General features: G+C 40.1%; 2 protein-coding genes across 5 annotated transcripts in view; one reads left to right on the forward strand and one right to left on the reverse strand.

The window, feature by feature from the left end:
- Positions 1–11,474, forward strand: part of osbpl6 (oxysterol binding protein-like 6) — a 31,606-nt gene extending 20,132 nt beyond the window's left edge. For all 4 annotated transcript variants that reach the window (XM_068704760.1, XM_068704761.1, XM_068704758.1 and 1 more), the window contains 14 exons: positions 493–661; positions 1,614–1,744; positions 3,092–3,199; positions 3,626–3,757; positions 4,594–4,681; positions 5,872–6,125; positions 6,493–6,630; positions 7,031–7,094; positions 7,294–7,372; positions 7,463–7,607; positions 7,700–7,844; positions 8,028–8,154; positions 8,387–8,509; positions 8,644–11,474. In XM_068704760.1, coding sequence (XP_068560861.1) covers positions 493–661; positions 1,614–1,744; positions 3,092–3,199; positions 3,626–3,757; positions 4,594–4,681; positions 5,872–6,125; positions 6,493–6,630; positions 7,031–7,094; positions 7,294–7,372; positions 7,463–7,607; positions 7,700–7,844; positions 8,028–8,154; positions 8,387–8,509; positions 8,644–8,755 — 1,815 coding nt within the window. In that variant the 3' untranslated portion in view covers positions 8,756–11,474. The remainder of the gene's footprint in view (positions 1–492; positions 662–1,613; positions 1,745–3,091; positions 3,200–3,625; positions 3,758–4,593; positions 4,682–5,871; positions 6,126–6,492; positions 6,631–7,030; positions 7,095–7,293; positions 7,373–7,462; positions 7,608–7,699; positions 7,845–8,027; positions 8,155–8,386; positions 8,510–8,643) is intronic.
- Positions 11,475–11,945: 471 nt separating this feature from the next.
- On the reverse strand, positions 11,946–16,976 carry prkra (protein kinase, interferon-inducible double stranded RNA dependent activator). Its single transcript, XM_068735312.1, has 8 exons — positions 16,791–16,976; positions 15,548–15,723; positions 14,931–15,012; positions 14,397–14,475; positions 14,007–14,124; positions 13,829–13,923; positions 13,536–13,698; positions 11,946–13,084 (listed from the first exon to the last, which is right to left on the reverse strand). Exons 1-8 carry the CDS (start codon positions 16,829–16,831, stop codon positions 12,927–12,929), a joined length of 912 nt encoding a protein of 303 aa, XP_068591413.1. The 5' UTR covers positions 16,832–16,976; the 3' UTR covers positions 11,946–12,926.
- Positions 16,977–17,834: the final 858 nt, after the last annotated feature.

The raw sequence follows: 17,834 nt of genomic DNA on the forward strand, positions 1-17,834 counted from the left end.
CTGATCACAGTCACAGGTTTGATTCCTGCATGAGCCCGTATGTCCAGTTAGAGTTATTGAGCAAGAGTGAAATATCCTCCCACTGCTCTTTTTACAACAGAGCATTTTCATCATTGATGTGATCTTTTATGGCCTGAGTGGGGATTTTTCCATCTCTGCTAATTCTCCCTTATTTTGCCTAATATATTCATCTGTACTTTTCTGAAAAAGCCTAAATGTGCTTTAACACACTGTTGCTTTTCTTTTTAACCACCCAATTTCAAGACATCTTTCTCTCATGAATAGATTTGCTATCACGTGATCTAAAAGCTTCCCTATAGTCTTAGTCCTTAGAGATGTCTAGATGTAGTAAGTCAAAGACTGCAGGATGTGTTGTTCATTTCTGAGTTATTCCTTTTTGGACCAAGGTTCGTGTTCTGTCAGACAAACAGCACATTATTGTGCCCCTCAGCTGACTGACGGTGGTCCTCTGTGGTCGTCATCTCTCTCCAGGTCCCTCTGTCTGCCAGCATGTCCCCTGTCCGTCTCCACTCATCCAACCCCAACCTGTGTGCCGAGCTGGTGGACTTTCAACCCCCCGTCTCCCGGCTGACAGACAGCGTCGAGTGTGCCAGTGACTACATTAAGCTTCAGGAGGAATTCTGCACAATTTCCCAGAAAGGTGGGCAGGCTGCATGCACGGCTGCAGGGTTGTAAGGCGAGAAGTGTCCAAGTGTTTTTCATTTCATATGTAGATATTACAGGATTATTCTGCTTTCTTACAACCTAGATCAAATTTTCATACGGTAGTTTTGCCAGTTGGTTATGTTGGTTATGATGTAATTTATGAAGTTAATTTCTGAGATCTTGGAACAATAAAAATAAGTCAGGCAGGAAAGAAAACAATCACACAAAAAGGAAGCTGTGTGATTTATGTGGAATAAATAGTATTTATTCCACATAAATACTATTTATTTAACCAACTGATCCTCGTTAACATCCGTCTCAGTTTTAAGGCCAACTTTCTGGTTCAACTTTGACCCACTGTACTTGCCATAGTTGTGTGGAAACAAAGTTTTCCTGTGCAGTAAGTGATTATTAGCTGAATTACAGATATGGTTCATTATCAGTTTTAACTCCTAATATAAAGGGATTGATCTGCTCATGTTGCCATTTTCCAAGATACCAGCAATTAACTTCATTTTATTCGAATGTATAGAAACTATAGCCAAAGTTAGTCTTAATAAACTGTGATTTTCTTTTAACACATAATAATTTACTCTAAACAATGTTGTTCATTATAACTGAGAGAAATTGAATTCAGTTAATTTTGGTGAACCGAGACTAACTCAATGCATCACTGGGTTTATTGAATATAACTATGCTTATAATAATCATAGTAATAAAAATATGTTTTATGTTGAGCACTTTTGAAGATACTCAAATACGCTTTACATATTTAATAAAAAAGAGCCTAGAAAACCAAGACAATATAGGAGACGAGTAGCACAGGATTTGTTAATCAAACATCAAAGGCATGTGTGTTGAGGATGAAGTTTTTTATTTCAAGGATTGTGACAAAACAGCTGTGATTGTATATGATACTGATTCAATCTGATCCTGTCTCTGTGCAGTCCACTCCCTGCTGAAGTCGGCCTTCAACACAGTAGCCATAGAGAAAGAAAAGATCAAACAGATTCTGTCTGACCAGGAGCAGTCGGACCAATCAGCCCAGATCAACTCTCTCAGGAAGTCTCTGTCACAGGTAATGGGCCGTCTACAACCATTACCCATGATGCCTCTCTCCTACTATTAGTTAATCTGAACCGTTTGTCACACATCTTTGGCTTCTTCACGTTCGTAATGCCTGGTGTGATGCTGTGTTAGCGTGTATTCGCCCGGAGTGATCAGGACATTAGTGAGGAAATAACTGCAATAATCTGAGCCGTGTGTCTTTAAGACGAACCCATTCTGTAGTTGTCATGTTGTAAGATACTCTCACGACGGCGGGATGTCAGATGAAACACACAAGCTACAGTTTATTCTAAGCCGTCGCTGTAATCACAATAGAAAAAGAAGACGTGTGGAGATGAGAGCACAAGCAAGCGAAGGGTGAAAGTTCAATCATCTTTTCCCGTATTAATTGAGAGAGAAAAATGTGCTGTGCAGTTCATTAACTCGGCTCCTTAGGGCCGTCTCTCTACCCCAGTGATTTAATTGGACTGTTCCTCTGCTAACAGTCGACATCATTTCAGTGAAATGTTTCTTCTGCTTTATCTCCGCTTTGTTCCTAATTGGATAGTTGTGTGACATTGTTGTTGTAGGCCGGAGGTGAGGTTTTTGTGGCAAAGCTCTGTGGGAAGTTGATGATTAGGATTTATGGTCGTAACAGCGACAGCTGCTGATGACAACTGTTTTAATCTCTAAGGGGCATTACTGAGTTAATTTTGTCTTTTTGATGTTTTATTTCACGTGTACAAATTTACTAAAAATGGCTATATGTGTATATTTAAGATTATATAACTACTTGCGTGTGAAAAGGGGGGTTTGTAGTGATGAACCCACAGAGAATGATCACCTCATTCTGCAGCTCCCCGCAGCTCTACTTAGCGTTGTAGCATGTTTCAGCTCATTGTTTTGGTGTCTCTTATATATAGGAATAAGAATAGCTTCAGATATTTCTTAAGTCTAATTTGAAATGTCCATATGCATGGTTAGAGAGTTATTTTTTCCATTGTCAGCATTTCTCCTGTTAAAATATCCTCTAAAAGATGACACAGACTAAACAAACCTGTCCTCTTTCTGTGCAATGATGTATTTCAAAGTTTGTAGGTAACCTGAGAAGACCGTAGGCTTTTGCCCGCCATCTTTTAGAGTAGTTGCTTTAGTAAGCGATCGCTTCACTTCCAGTGTGGAGAGGAGGAATGTCAGCAACTTATCATGTGAGAGAATTGAGATATCCTTGAAGAAGTTCCAAAGCCTTTCAAAGTATCCACATCCAGTGCATCAGACACTAGATCTTCCCTCCACCCCTACCCAACAGTATCAGAAAAACAGCAAAGCAAGCGGAAAATAAACCACACGTTTATTATTTACTTTTATTATTATTCAGGCCCTGTCCCAAAATGCAGAACTTCGAACCCGACTCAACCGCATCCACTCTGAATCTGTCCTGAATGAACAAGTTGTCAGTGTGAACATCATCTCCACGCCTGATGAGGTAGGTCTCTGGTGTCGATCGGTCACTGATAGAGCAGATTTCTGACTCTTACATTGCTAAAACAATGAGGCTCCCAAGGCGGACCGGGTAGTTGGAGTGTTTGCATGATGCATTCATCAGTCGCATTATTGATTCCTGTGCTTATAGATTGATGGTTTTTCCAATACACCCTGGCAGGTAGGCTTTAAGGATCATTATTATATGCAGAACCTGACGTTAAGTTTAATGGAAGAAGGAAAAAAAAGACGAATTAAAAACGGATGAGAGCTCGCCCTCTGGCAAGGATACACATGCCGCGAAATGAACCCTGTGTCGTCTTCTGATGGTGTTTGTGTTTGTGTTTGGGTCTGTTTCGGTTCTTAAACCTGTCATCATAGCGAGGCACAGTGCACATCTCGTGTGTTTGCTTGTGTGTTTTTCCTGCAGGCTGGAGAACAGATGGGGATCCCTCTGACTCAGCAGGCCTCTAATGAGAGCCGACTCTCCATGTCGGAGTCTGTCTCCGAGTTCTTTGATGCCCAGGAAGTGCTTCTGTCAGCCAGCTCGTCGGAGAATGAGGTACGAGAGAGTTGAGACAGTTGAGACAGTTGAGTGTTTAGGAAAGAACGGCAGTTTGGACCATAAGGGGTGGTTTGTAGAGGAAGGAAGGGGTTGAATTAGCCCTGCTGCTGGGAAGCCAGATAAAACATCACCGCGATGGCTGTGTGCGGAGCTGGAGTTAGTCAGCATTTACTGAAGGCAGCATGAAAAGCATATATAACGGAAACTCAAATTATAGGCAGGCACACAGAAGGACTTCTTTTCAATCTGCCCCAAGGCTTCATCCCTCAGTTGAATCATAACACTCCTCTTCTGTCTATTCCTCTTGATTTGTATCATCTAGCTTTGTTATAAAAAGGCACTTTGTACCATCACTTCTGCCTTCTCCCTTTTTAAACTCATGCGAACAACCTGCTCCAAGTATATGTGGTCTCTGAAGAGCCATTAAGCATTGTAGCTCCCCGGGCATGCATTGAGCCGTGTTGAAGGATTACTCCCCAAGGAAAATTCATCATTCACCCCCCCCATCATCCAGCTCCAACAGCGGGCCCATTCAGACCTGTGTTACACTGTCGGTCAAACCGTCGCAGCAGGCGACTGTAACAGGGGCTTTTACAGCAAGTTGCTACAATGTGCTGCTCTTTGGCAGCTTCAATGGCCTCATTGTGTTTGCTTCATGTAAAGTATGGAAATGCCGCAGCGCCTCATCTTGTGATTACTGCAGCGGGACAGATAGCCGGACGACTGCTGCAGTTTGTTCGCCGCTGGCAAAGCGCTACGGCGGTGTGATCAGAGTGTGTGTTGTACTCTACTGCGCTGACTCACTCCGCTCTGTACCTGTTCCCCCCTCGCAGGGCTCAGACGATGAGTCATACGTCAGCGATGTGAGCGATAACATTTCAGAGGACAACGCCAGTGTGACTGATAACGTCTCCAGACAAAGTAGGTCCAATCCTGCACCATCATGAGCTCCGAGCCTCCATCCATTCCCTGTTCGACATTAATGGAGGGGGGGATCCCGTTGGCTGGATCAACCGTGTTTTCCTTTCCAACATCCACACACACAGACACATCTGGCAGGATCATTCATCAATGTGGCGGAGGCAGTTGACTTTGCAGGGTTGCTCTGTGCCAAGGGCTTCTCTTAAACTTTATGAAATCTATCTTTGTGACAAGAGATGGGATCTCATCATCTTTGTCACATAGCACACAGCAGTATATCGTATTGGTAATAGAGTGTAAATGTTCTACACATTTCTGTGTAGACCCACTGTCATTTTAACACATTTGATGTTGTAAAGCCTTCAGCAGTAGAGTCATGTGTCCCAGTTAGTTGACAGCTAATCCAATCAAGAAATGCCAGGCGTCTAACCAGAAATAAAGAGGCGTGACCACATCACACATGTTTTAGCCAACACTGACACACAGTATGTTTTTGGATGTTTTAGATCTTATTCATGGCCTGTTCCCTTCCTAGATTTCTGTCCTTTTCATCCCATACAAGCCTGTACAAGGCTTTTCCAGACACTATAGTGCACCAGGCTCCTAACCAGAGGGCACAGTCCAAAGCTTATGAACGTCCTACTCGTGGGAATGAGGCTGACTTTTGAATCTCTTTTTAAAACATAGATTTATTGCAGAGCTCAATCTCATTTTACTTGGATTATATCTTAGTTTCTTTTATCTGGTATTACTTCTATTGGTTTACCTACTTTATTCTTGTCCAGTTAATGTCTATTGTCTAAATCAGCAATTTATAATCTCTTAATCTGATGATTATTTTCTCAATTAATTGATTAATCATTTAGTCTATAAAATGTCAGAGTCACAGATTTCCCAGATCTTCAAATGTCTTGTTTTATCAAATCAAGAGTGGGATATTTTCAGTTTTTGTCACATAAGACAAGTTGTAATTAGACAATCTCGACATGTTTTCTATACATAGATGAAGGGTTTCGATGTTGCAGCTCTCTTATTGTTCCCTTAAAGTTCCAAATGTAATGACTTAGTTGACTTGCTTTATAAATAAAGATTATAACTATGATTATATCATAAAGAGCATGATTCAGAGCAGAGGCGTCACAGTTAATGTTGAACCAGTTGTCAGTGAGGTCTCTTCTTCTTCATCTCAGTGGCCAACGGAGACTTCGCTGGCAGTGCCTTCCGTAACGGCCGGCGAAGCTGCCTGTCGGCGCCGTGTCCCGACACCAGCAACATTAACCTCTGGAACATCTTGAGAAACAACATCGGCAAGGACTTGTCCAAAGTGTCCATGCCTGTGGAGCTCAACGAGCCCCTCAACACCTTGCAGCGCATGTGTGAAGAGCTGGAGTACAGCGAGCTGCTGGACAAAGCCGCTGAGACCGAGGATCCTTTTGAACGCATGGTAAAGAAATCAAATGTTCATCAGGTCAGCTGTAAGAACGGGGTGACCCTCCATCGCTGTTCCTAAGGCAATTCAATGTTTGCTTTGGTTTGAAATTACTGCCGTATTTTGTGTCAATCACACCCGTATTTGTTTATATATGAGGTGACATTGTCAGTCCCAGCCAACACAAAGTCTCACGTCTGTGAGGTGGTGATATGCTCCACTGCAGCTGTCCACCTTGGATCCTCCTATTCTTATCTGTCTTCTGTCCTTTTGATCGTGGCCACTGCATGCTAATGTTTGGCTTATTCGTGACAAAGCCTTTTAATAGGAAGCGATTAATCCCCTCTTGTTGATATTGGCCGTGTTGTTTTGACTGTGACAGGTTGTCGTCGCTGCTTTTGCCGTCTCGGGCTACTCATCCACTTACTACAGAGCAGGAAGTAAGCCATTCAACCCGCTGCTCGGAGAGAGTTATGAATGTATCCGGGAAGACAAGGGCTTCTGTTTCTTCTCCGAACAGGTGTGTTCGACATTTTTATCGACATACTATACTATGAATTTTTTGACATTTTATGACATACTAGGCAATGACTTTTGTTGTACTTTTTTCTAGAACACACTACTATGACTTTTACTTTTACTTTTTTATGACATACTATACTTTGACTTTTTGGACTCTTTTATGACATGCTAATTTTTTACAATTTGGCACGAAATGTCCACTTGGACGCAACAATGAACTCATTAGAATTTGGTGGTCCTCACAAAACACATTTTTGGGTATAACTCAAGAATTAACTTTGAAATTTTGACAATTTCACACTAATGAAATGACAGACATGGATGTAAACTGCCACTTGACTGCTTGGCGGAGGCGTACAACCGTGAGGCGGTAATTCTAGTTTGATCTTGTGTCACAGGTGAGCCACCATCCTCCCGTCTCTGCCTGCCACTGTGAGTCCAAGAACTTCACCTTCTGGCAAGGTAGGTTAGTGAGGGGTGTTCCTCATGGCGACTCTGGCTTTGGAGATGAGCCTTCCAGTCTCATTAAGCCTTTTTTCATTTCCAGCTGAATTTGTACTGATTAAAATAGCTTTTTATTTCTTACATTTTTAAAAGAAATGCAAAGATTTGAGTGGTGAATACATTGTATTTTATTCCTTATGTTTGATTTGCTTTTCAGATGTGAGATGGAAAAACAAGTTCTGGGGGAAATCGATGGAGATATTACCAATCGGGAGTGTGAATCTCATGATTCCCAGGTATCTTTGATCCAGCAGCTTTGAGTAATGTTTAAAACCAAATCCACACATTTCATCTCTACAATCAAGGCTGTTATTGTATATTTATAGGTTTGGAGATCAATATGAATGGAACAAAGTCACCACCTGTGTGCACAACATCCTCAGTGGACAGCGGTGGATCGAACACTACGGGGAGATCACCATCAGAAACACAAAGAGCAGCGCTTGCCTCTGCAAACTTACTTTCGTTAAGGTAAAACCGCTTCAGCAATCAGTGTTAAGGCGTGATTGGAATGCACTGCATTGTGGAAATGTGCAGCTATCAACATGATGTTTGTCTTTCAGGGAAACTACTGGAGTTCTAATGTGAATGAGGTTCAAGGGTTTGTGATGGATCAAGAAGGGAAAGTGATCCACAGGCTTTTTGGAAAATGGCATGAGGGCCTTTACTGTGGTGTCCCACCCTCTGCCAAATGCATCTGGAGGCCAGGTAGGCAGTGGTTCACTGGACCTCCCCCTCTGACTGGAGTTACTGGTCACTTAAGGTCCATTGGAACGTTTTTGACAATATATTTAGTTCCTTGACACATTTCAGTGCATGGGGTAGGAAAGTTAACAAATATTATAGTTGATTTTTAAGATATTTGTTTACGTTCTTTCCTCTCCTTGTCAGGCTCCATGCCGACAGATTACGAGCTGTACTACGGCTTCACCCGGTTTGCCATTGAATTGAATGAACTTTGCCCCGAGTTGAAAGATGTTCTGCCCCGAACAGACGCCCGATTCAGACCTGATCAAAGGTAAAGCGTCACATCCTCTGCTGCCAGTACGCTGCTGCCACCGAATGCAAAATAAAATGTCACTGATTTCCCAAAAACAAGATTAATTTAAGGAGTTAATCTCGTAATATTGTTTTGTTTTGCTTATCAAAATGAGTGAATATTTGAGTTTTGTAAATGCAATATGTTATTGCTGTTCTTTGTTTGACCCTCTGATTTCTGTTCACTGAAAAGTTGTGTTTGGGTCACGCAGGCATCTGGAGGAGGGGAACTTGGAGATGGCGTCTTCAGAAAAGCAGCGCATTGAGGACCTGCAGAGAGTCCGGAGGAAGTGGAACGAGGAGAACAACATCAAACTGGAGCCACGCTTCTTCAAGTAAGCACAGGACCACCAACCAAATGCATAAAACTCACAGACAGAACTATGTGTATGCATGTATGTATTATATATGTATGTATATCTTAATACATTAAATATTCTCCTCATCACTTCTCCATCTTTTCTTGCAGAAAAGTGGTGTATGCCAATCACAAGGAGAGGTGGGTCTCCAACAACACGTACTGGGAGCTTCGCAAGAACCCCGGCTTCATCAATATGGAATCTACAATGAACCTGTGGTAGCACACGGATTGCCATGTCCATCATATCTTCATCGCAGACAAAGACGGCTGTCGCCTATGCACAAGAAGGTGTTAAGAGAAACATGTTACGATGAAACATCCGTGTGCAGAGATACAGAGCGGCTACAGAGCTGAGGGATGGCCTGACGCCCGTCGAGGTTCTGTGGCACGGCCACACGGTCGTCCATCCATGGAAACATCCTGTAGGATCATCTTCATTGTGCTTGTGGAAGCTCGTACCACTCCTATGTAGATCTTTCCTCTGCTCCTTCGACTTCCGAGTATGTCCTTGCCTTAAAAAGACACCCATACAAGTCACATGATTTAACGCTTTTTCCGTTGAAGCCATTTGATTTGAAGACGGTTTGGGTTAGACTAGTCTATGAAGTAGATCTTTTGATTACCTACGATACCTATTTGCATGTTTAGAGAGCAGCTTTCACTGGCATTTAGCCGCATTTACTATATCATCAATCATTGTAGAAAAAAAGGTATTTTTATAAAATATCTTGGACTCAGAATTTAGTGAAAAAGCATTATGTGAATTGGCAGATTTTATTTATTTTTGCCTTTTTAATACTGTTGAATTTGTGTGATAGCAGTACTCTCTCTTGGGAAACAACTAAATTAATATTAATCTCAACTGCAGCAGAGTCAGTATGGCGACCATAGATGGAATATTATTCAAATGTAAATCCTATTCCAGGGTTTTGGACATGTGATGCAGGAGACACCTACAACCTTTACCAAATGTTTTCTTTTTGAAATGGTCAACACAGATCTGTTTCAGCTCACAGTGGAGATTCTGTGTAAATAGAGTGGCCCCTTTTACTCCACTGTCTAATTTTAAACATTGTTACATGAAACCACATCCTCTGAATCACATGGTCACATGAATACACACATAACTCCCTCCTTATATAGTAGGCACCCCATATATAATGGACTCTCAAACATGAAACACTTCTGACTTCTGACATTTGATGATTTTGGGCTTTATATATCGTCTTGACAATGAAACATGAGGAAAGCACTCATCTACATCACAAGTTGTGCAATGGTTTTTAAATGATCAATGATAAATTCCCGTCACAGTTTACCAAAGCATTATCTTAAATGTACATTCTTGTCTCACAACCAAACATTTTAAATGAGATGAAACAAAGAAAAGAAAACAACTATTACCAGCTGTTTGGTATTTGGGGTATTTTTCATGATTGAGTACCTACTTTATTAATCAATATTAAAAAAGGAATACATTTCCTTCTGATGAATTATGTCAGCACTCCCAAAACTCATTTAGCCAAAAGTAAACTAGTTACTCCAAAATAGAAACACCAGAGCCACCTACAGGTCGCTCCATGAAAATGCCGTATCAGTATTCTGGAGGTCAAAAATAAAAAATATTTCCTTAAACGTTTCAGATGTTTAAAGCCAAACAAACCTACCAATTTTACAGTTCAAGAATCAAAATGTCTGTGATTTCCCCAGAGACTGTACTGCTGCATTCTGGGCTTCTGCACAGCACCAGTTACCTATTTGCAGTTTTGTGTATTTATTGCAAAGCAGATTAGCTTAAATGTTTAAACTATTGTCCCCCTTTTTGCGTTACAGAGTTAGTAAATATCATTGACATCACACAAACACGTAGTCACACATTGTCCACACTCTGTGTACGAGCATATCTGAGTGGATTCTCCTCGTACAGGACCGCGGGGTGACGACACCGAAGGGAAAAAAAAGAGGGACTATAAATATGTAGAATGAAAACTATGTGGAGCAAATCCATCTTGTGTGCACTGTTCATATGGTACTGTAGATTACAAACCAAAAAGGTAGAACTGCTTTGCATCCATATCCCCTTTTTTTTATGTACTTAATATGCTTTTAATTTTATCCCTGATCACAAACTCAATGCTAGAACTTGTCAGTGTCAGTTTCACTTGCTGTGCCTTAATGCATTTATTAATGCCTCACAAACACACTACTGATGAGAATCCCCATGCAAAGAAGGTACGCCATTAACAGACCCCGGACATTATACAGTCTCCACCTCCCCACAGAGGATGCATTGTACTGATAGCGTTGAGGGTTTATCTGCAGACCGAGTGTCTCGTCTACGGTCTTAAAGGGAGACGTCTTTGACAGGATTTGACTGTAAAATGCTTGCAGATAGTCTGCACTGCTCTGCTACACCAATATGTAACCAACACATCTTGGTTATCACTGTAAATACGGCACATTTAGAAGATGGGTCGCTACTTAAAAAGCTGATTCCTTTGTCCTCTTACGTCAGTGATTTTATTTTATAAGGAGACTGAATCACAGCAGTCGTGTGAAGAGGTAACGGCAATGCTTTGCGTAGGTTTTGGTATCATGGAGTCTGACTGAAACGAAAAAAATAATCATGAAAACCTCTTCATGCTTTCTTCATCCACTGTTGCACCTGCATGTCTAGACGACTTAGCCTGCCAATGAATATTGCAGATGCCTTACCAAAAAAAAAAAAAAAAAGGTTTTTTGTTTTTGTTCAATTGGACTTTTTGTTTTTTGCTTCGGACTGACATGTATCCCAAAGCACTGTGTCAGCTCAGTTTCTTTCAAATCGATTTCCTGATGGGTACCTTCTAAAGTGCAATTTTAACAAAGTACATATCTTTCCATGAACACTGTACACTGCTGCTACATAGTGCTTGTTCTAATAAAACTGTAAAACTCAACTGGTGAGGAGTGCGTGGTTTATTTGTAACACATTAGTCAATTGACATAAAAACAGTTGTTGCAAGTTCAATGTTGGCTTAAGCAGCGCCAATAGAAGAGACAAGAGTCGTCTGCATTATTTAGATCTGATTCTACTTCTACAAGTTGTCTCAAATTGTTTAGAGCTAATCCTTTCTCAAATAATGCTCGGCTCTATAAATACTAGATGGTGAACGATTGACATGTGCCTCTTTGTCTTAGTTATTAAACCGCACAAATCAAGAGTGAATGATTACATCAGTGCACAGGCCCTGAAGTAATTGCCTTTGAACTGATACAGGAAAAGATGCAGCCTCATAAGGTGATGGTGGTCAGCTCCCACGAGAGACGTTACATTCAATAACAATGCACACGGTACCTGCAGGAAGCGCAGCAATCTGTTCCCTCAATACTGTATTCGTACGATCATTAACGGAAAAGGACACTTGTTGACATTTAGTGTTTGGTTTATTTTTCTGGATTCATACACATGTTGCTGCTGCTGCTGCTCTCCACCAGGGATGCGTTCATAGAGCAGTCCCTAAACTTATTAAATACATCACAAGGTATTATGAGGCACACTGCAAAAAAAAAAAAGAAATGGCAACAGACCAGAAGAATGAGAATATGAATTTACATCTTTTATCTATTTTGAGTGCCAACCAGATACAGACAGCAAGGATTGTACTGTAGATTGCATAACGACAGATGGAAGAATGGAAATGGGGAAAAACTAATTCGACCTGTAGATCAAAATGCAGATCATCCTTTCAAATATAAGACAAAAACATTTCTCTTTTACAATTCACTTTCATTTTTAGAGTTTAACAGAAAGGCAGGTATCTCTGAAGCAAATTAAAAGTTTAAGATCTTCTGTTGGCTCAAAATAATGCTACAGGGGGGAAACTCTGGGAAAAAAAATGTATGAAGAGAACTGGAACTTAAAAAACATCTGCATCCTGATCAGAAAGGGGGGAAAAGTCCCATTAAAGCAAGACAACAAATGTGGATAAATACAACATAAACTTATTATGTAAAAATGTGGAAGTGCTTCATATTATTCACTGCTGCTATCTCATTTACACATGTGCATTTGCTTAAATATTGTATGATGGACACTCAAGTAAAACATGATGTATTCTAACAACCTGAAGACAACATTTTGTTTATATTGGATTCTTAATATTGAGAAAGTTTGTCATCTCACAAATACTGCTCTAAAGTTGCCGGATTCCAGTCAGTGTACGGAGAGTTATTATGGATCACGATCTGCTTTGTGACACACATACTTATATATAAAAATATACCTTGACCGTATAGCGTCCACTGGCAGGAAGACGAGTGGTGAGTACAATCTACAGCCTCATCATCACTGGACACCAGCTGGTGACGGTGACAGGACGGGTGAAGCGGAGGTTGACGGGTGGAGGTTTTTACTTGGTGGAGGCCATGATCTTGATGTACTGGAGGGCGCTGTGTGCTGCGTCGTTGTGAGCGTTGCTACAGGAAATGCCGGTGCCGTGGCACACGGTGACCGGGGAGGTGGACAGCTCCGCCAGGCACTGGTACTGGCCGTTCACCGTCAGCTCATCTGCAAAGTACAACAAGAAACTTTCAAAAACACATAAATAAATAAAAGGGATTTCTTTGTGGGCTTTCCTTTCAGCCAATTACACTTCCTCCCATCCTCCAGCCCAGAAATCGATCCAGATCTGCATCATTGAGGATGTTGCAAACCACATTTTTGATTCTATTTCTGGTCAGAAAACCCATTTAATGTATTTATAGTCAGTAATTATCTCTCTGTAAAGTGGTTTTAGTGGCATTTCATTCAGTGATCACTGTCCACTCTCCCACAGCTGTATCAGAGATGTGATAAATTACTGCTAATGCAACAAATTATAGAAATCCTTTAGAGTATTTATAGCTGGTTTTATTAATTACTCACAGCCGTTTTGTTCCGTCAGTGATAAACAGATTTTAACTGTCTACTGTTGTTTTTCTATCGATAGATCTATTATCAGTAGTGTGTGTTTTCTCACCAATGTCGAAGTACGTGACTTCAAAGCCCTGCTCCTTGGACAGCTCCAGCATCATCTGGATATAGTCTGTGTTGGGAATGCTCAGCGGGTTTCTTCTCAGTAACGATATATTCTCCGCTGAGGAGTTCCTTAAGTTCTCAAATCGGACGCTTGGTTTCGGCGTCTGAATAAGGAAATGTAACACAAAGAATGTAAACACAATTGTAAGACTTTTAACTGTGAGAGGATGTATTGAGACATGTTGCAACTGCCTCCAGTGGTCACTTCAGAAGGGGGGACACTACTTGACTCACCCATGTGATTTCAGAACAACCGGACAGACTTTGAAGTTTGGACACCATTTTCTCTGCAGCTGCCTTTTTCGCTCCCTTTTTTGAATTTCCTACAGCTGTCGAAACATAAGACAAGAGATTAAGAACAGGAGGAACAACAAACACACATATGACACAAATATCTCAAAAGCACCCGCACCCTTCTCTGACAGGGACTCCATTCTACAAGTAACAGTGAATTCTCTCTTGTGTGGCGGACCAGCCTCCATTAAAACCGTGTATTCAGGAAGACGCCATCCTCTCTGCAACGCTAACTCCTGGGAGGAGAAATAAGAGAAAGCAATGACAAAATAAGGAAAAAGTATTTCAAATCAGAATAATTACTGTGCATATAATAAAGGACATATTGCTATTGCTGCAAGACACTTTCCATTGCGGGTTAGTACATTTTTAACCCCTGGAAGAAAATACATCAGGCTTTCCCTACTTAGGTTATTACTCTTTAATCTGAAAATCTTCAACTACATATACACAACGATTTGCTAATATACCATCACAGACAAGACACACACACACACGATTAACACACCTGCAGTATCCCCACTGAGTTGGGATGGTTGTCTGTTTCTGCTACAACACCGTTACTCTCAGACTTCACGGGAACGTTCCTGTTGAGAATTCCACCACAGAAGTTACCAACCACAGCGGCAACAGATCAAAACTCACGACAGGCTCAGTCAAGCAGTTTCATGTCTGTATTGCAACAACGCAAATGCTAAAAAGCTAATAAGAGACATGGTTAAAGAGGCTCAACTTATTGCTGCAACTAATGATTATTTTCAGTATCAACTAATCTGCAGATTACTTTCTCTATTTATCATCTCAGAAAGTTGTGGAAAATGCCAATATAATTTACCAAAGACCGAGCAGATACATTTAAATTGTGAAGTCTAACTCAACGTCTAAAAGCCAAATGAATTGAGTTCACTATCATAGAAGACAAATATTCACAATTGAGAAAAATAAAATAAAAAAAATAAAAACAATTACTTAAACTATTAAATCGATTATAATAATCACTGCCAATCAATTTGATTTCAATAATAATTTCAGCCCTACTCACACTTTGCCGGCATCTATCTGCAGAATATTCAGGGCAGCCTCTGCAGCCTGGTGTTTAGCAGCCTTTTTACTGGGACCTTGACCTGAAAAAATACAATCACACACACAAACTACAGGTTATGTAATACATTCAAAATTGTATTTTACAGTCAGATAGAAAATAGCACCATAACCTCAAGTCACTTAGAACTTAATCACTTCTAAAGATAAACATAGTGTATTCTGGAAAGTAAAGGTTCACCCTAGATGCTACTGGAAAGGACATATAAAATAAGACAGAGACAAATCTGTCCCTTTTCAAGAGCATGTAAAGACTGGGTTATTCATTGTCACCTTCTCACCCACAGCTTTGCAAATGCTTCTCGTCCACTTCTCTGGACCTGCACTGTTCTATGCCTGAAGTGAGACACCTTAGTTAAACAAACAAGGCATATAGAGGATATATTTAAGAGTGTACTGCAGCAACAGACTGACAATGAAGCAAGAAGTGACAAACAATACGTCGGAAGCTGGAGCGCTCTTTCTAATTTATCAACGTGTGATTTTCAAGTCAAATTGAAAGGCTTCATGGAGTGACAGGCAGCTGTCAGCACAGCAGGAGGCGGGACAGTGACTCACCTGTGCAGCCAACTTCTCCGATTGTCACGCTGAAGACAAAGTGGGGTTGGTGAGCCTCTCCTTCAGCCTTCTCCATCACGTACACAGGAAGGTTGCCACTTTTGGTGCCATATTCATGCAGGATTTGAATCGGTGTCTTCCTGGGGTTGGTCCTCTGTGTCTCGTGTGCATTCAAGCTGTATTGAACACCACAAACAGTCCAAATTAACTGGGCGGTTGCAGTAAACTGTTTACAGGCCGCATATAAAGAATGCAACAGGTAAGACCAATTTACAGTATTTAGATGCCAAATAATATTTTGTTTATACAGTAGATCCTTCCTAAGAGAATGATGTTCCCATAAGGCTCACTGACAACAACGCCTGCCTGCTGACGTTACGTGACTTCTCAATGTTCAGAATCATGATGGGGCTATTTAATTCAAAAAAAGGATCTATTCTCTTTACTTTTTTTTTTTTTTTTTTTTTTAAATACTGCTGCAATTAAGTTTTTTAACTAACATAAAAATACACAGTATGTATATTTTTTGTATACAAAATCCACACCTTTACATGGATCTATGACAGCATACCTTCATATTCTGTGAACTACCAATTCCATTAACCACCATTCAATTTCACCATTCAAATTCAAATGATGTTGCCTCAGCCCTCTTGCACTTGCATGTTTTCGCTGAACACTATAAAGCTGATGTTTATTTAAATGAAGTCTATTTATAGTATTGATGAAAGTAAAGCTCTCTTTTTCAGAAATTCATTATTATTAAATTACACTCTTCTTAATAAATAATTTTCAATGAATTACCAAAAAACATACAACGTAGGGGGTATAAGGAATCAAATTCAGAAATCAAAACAATTAAATATTAGAAAAGGAGGGAGAGGAAAGTAAAGACACACACACATCTATCACAGAGACACAGTTTTAGGGCAACAGACAACACAAATATATTAAATACACTGAAGAATGTTTTTTTGGGCTGAGGTGATGATTTGCTATAAAACAATAAGGTAGTTTCCAAAAACTCTAAAGCAGGTTGACAGTGAAGGTAACATTGTATTCGTGTATTTAAAATCCTCAGATATACGTCCAGCTAAGCTAACGGTAGCTCCACGTTGACGTAGTCCGCTCCTGTCATTCATACATTATTATTATTGTTATTATTATCTCAGCCTATTAAACACTGTCGGCATGGTATTGTATATTCACAGCACACGCTTAGAGTAATAATAAATCAACAAACCTCGTGTCCGCAGCAGCTGATTGATATCCTTCTTGAGACATGTTCACAGTTTTATGTCGTTTTGTTTGCGGGCTGATTAAAGACTATATTGCGGGTAAATCTCTATTATTCTGGGCATCTAGTTGTGTTATTATGAAGAATATGAAAATGCTAACAATTCTTCATTGTAACCTGGCCGGGGGAAAATACGGAATTTACCGTCATATCAACATCCGGGTCACAAACGGGTCATCTGTATGCATATAAAGTGTTTACCGCCCCCTGCTGGTGATAGTGTGAAGTGTCTGCCTCAGAGTCAAAACAGTTTGGGGATAATTTGTTAGTAGATTTCAGTAAATGTAAAACCTCCTCATAAGTAATCGTAAAGACACTGGTTACTTTCATGGCTGGATATGATTTATTCATAACAAGCGGCAGCCAGAAAGTGTAGAATTTTGGTTTGAAGAGCCAACGTTTTATTTTTGTTTACTTTTGTTGAGGGACACCCTAAATGAAATATATGGATATGAATGTACTATATATATACATATATATATATGTGTGTGTGTGTGTGTGTGTGTGTGTGTGTGTGTAGAATGTACATGTGTTTGTATGAACGTAGATGTCTCTGCATATAGGCTACTGGAGGCACCATACTGCCCTTACCTTCATGTGTTTATGATGTATTGTTTGTTGATAAAAACATATTTTAAATTAAGTAAAAAATAAAAAATAATAATAATAGTAGTAGTAAGTATTTTCCTTTTTAATGAATCTGTCAATTACTTTTTGGATCAATTGATCAATAATTTGATCAATAAATAAAATGTATTGAGATTAATTTTCCATTGATTGACTACTCAATTCATCAACTAATTATTTTAGCATTATTTGGTAGATTATCATTTTCAACTCGCAAATTTGTGGCATTATGGAAATGTCAAGCTGAACCCTGAAAGAGAAGCACTAAAGACTCAGCAAGTTACAAATGTAATAGACTGGAACAGAACATTTTAAAGGTGCATTTACATGCACATTCACAACCAAAATGGAGAGAAATTACAA

Source organism: Cebidichthys violaceus, unplaced genomic scaffold (genome assembly GCF_023349555.1).
Source record: "Cebidichthys violaceus isolate CVI_PGR_0920_01 unplaced genomic scaffold, fCebVio1.0.p SCAF_11, whole genome shotgun sequence".
Classification (NCBI taxonomy): domain Eukaryota; kingdom Metazoa; phylum Chordata; class Actinopteri; order Perciformes; family Stichaeidae; genus Cebidichthys; species Cebidichthys violaceus.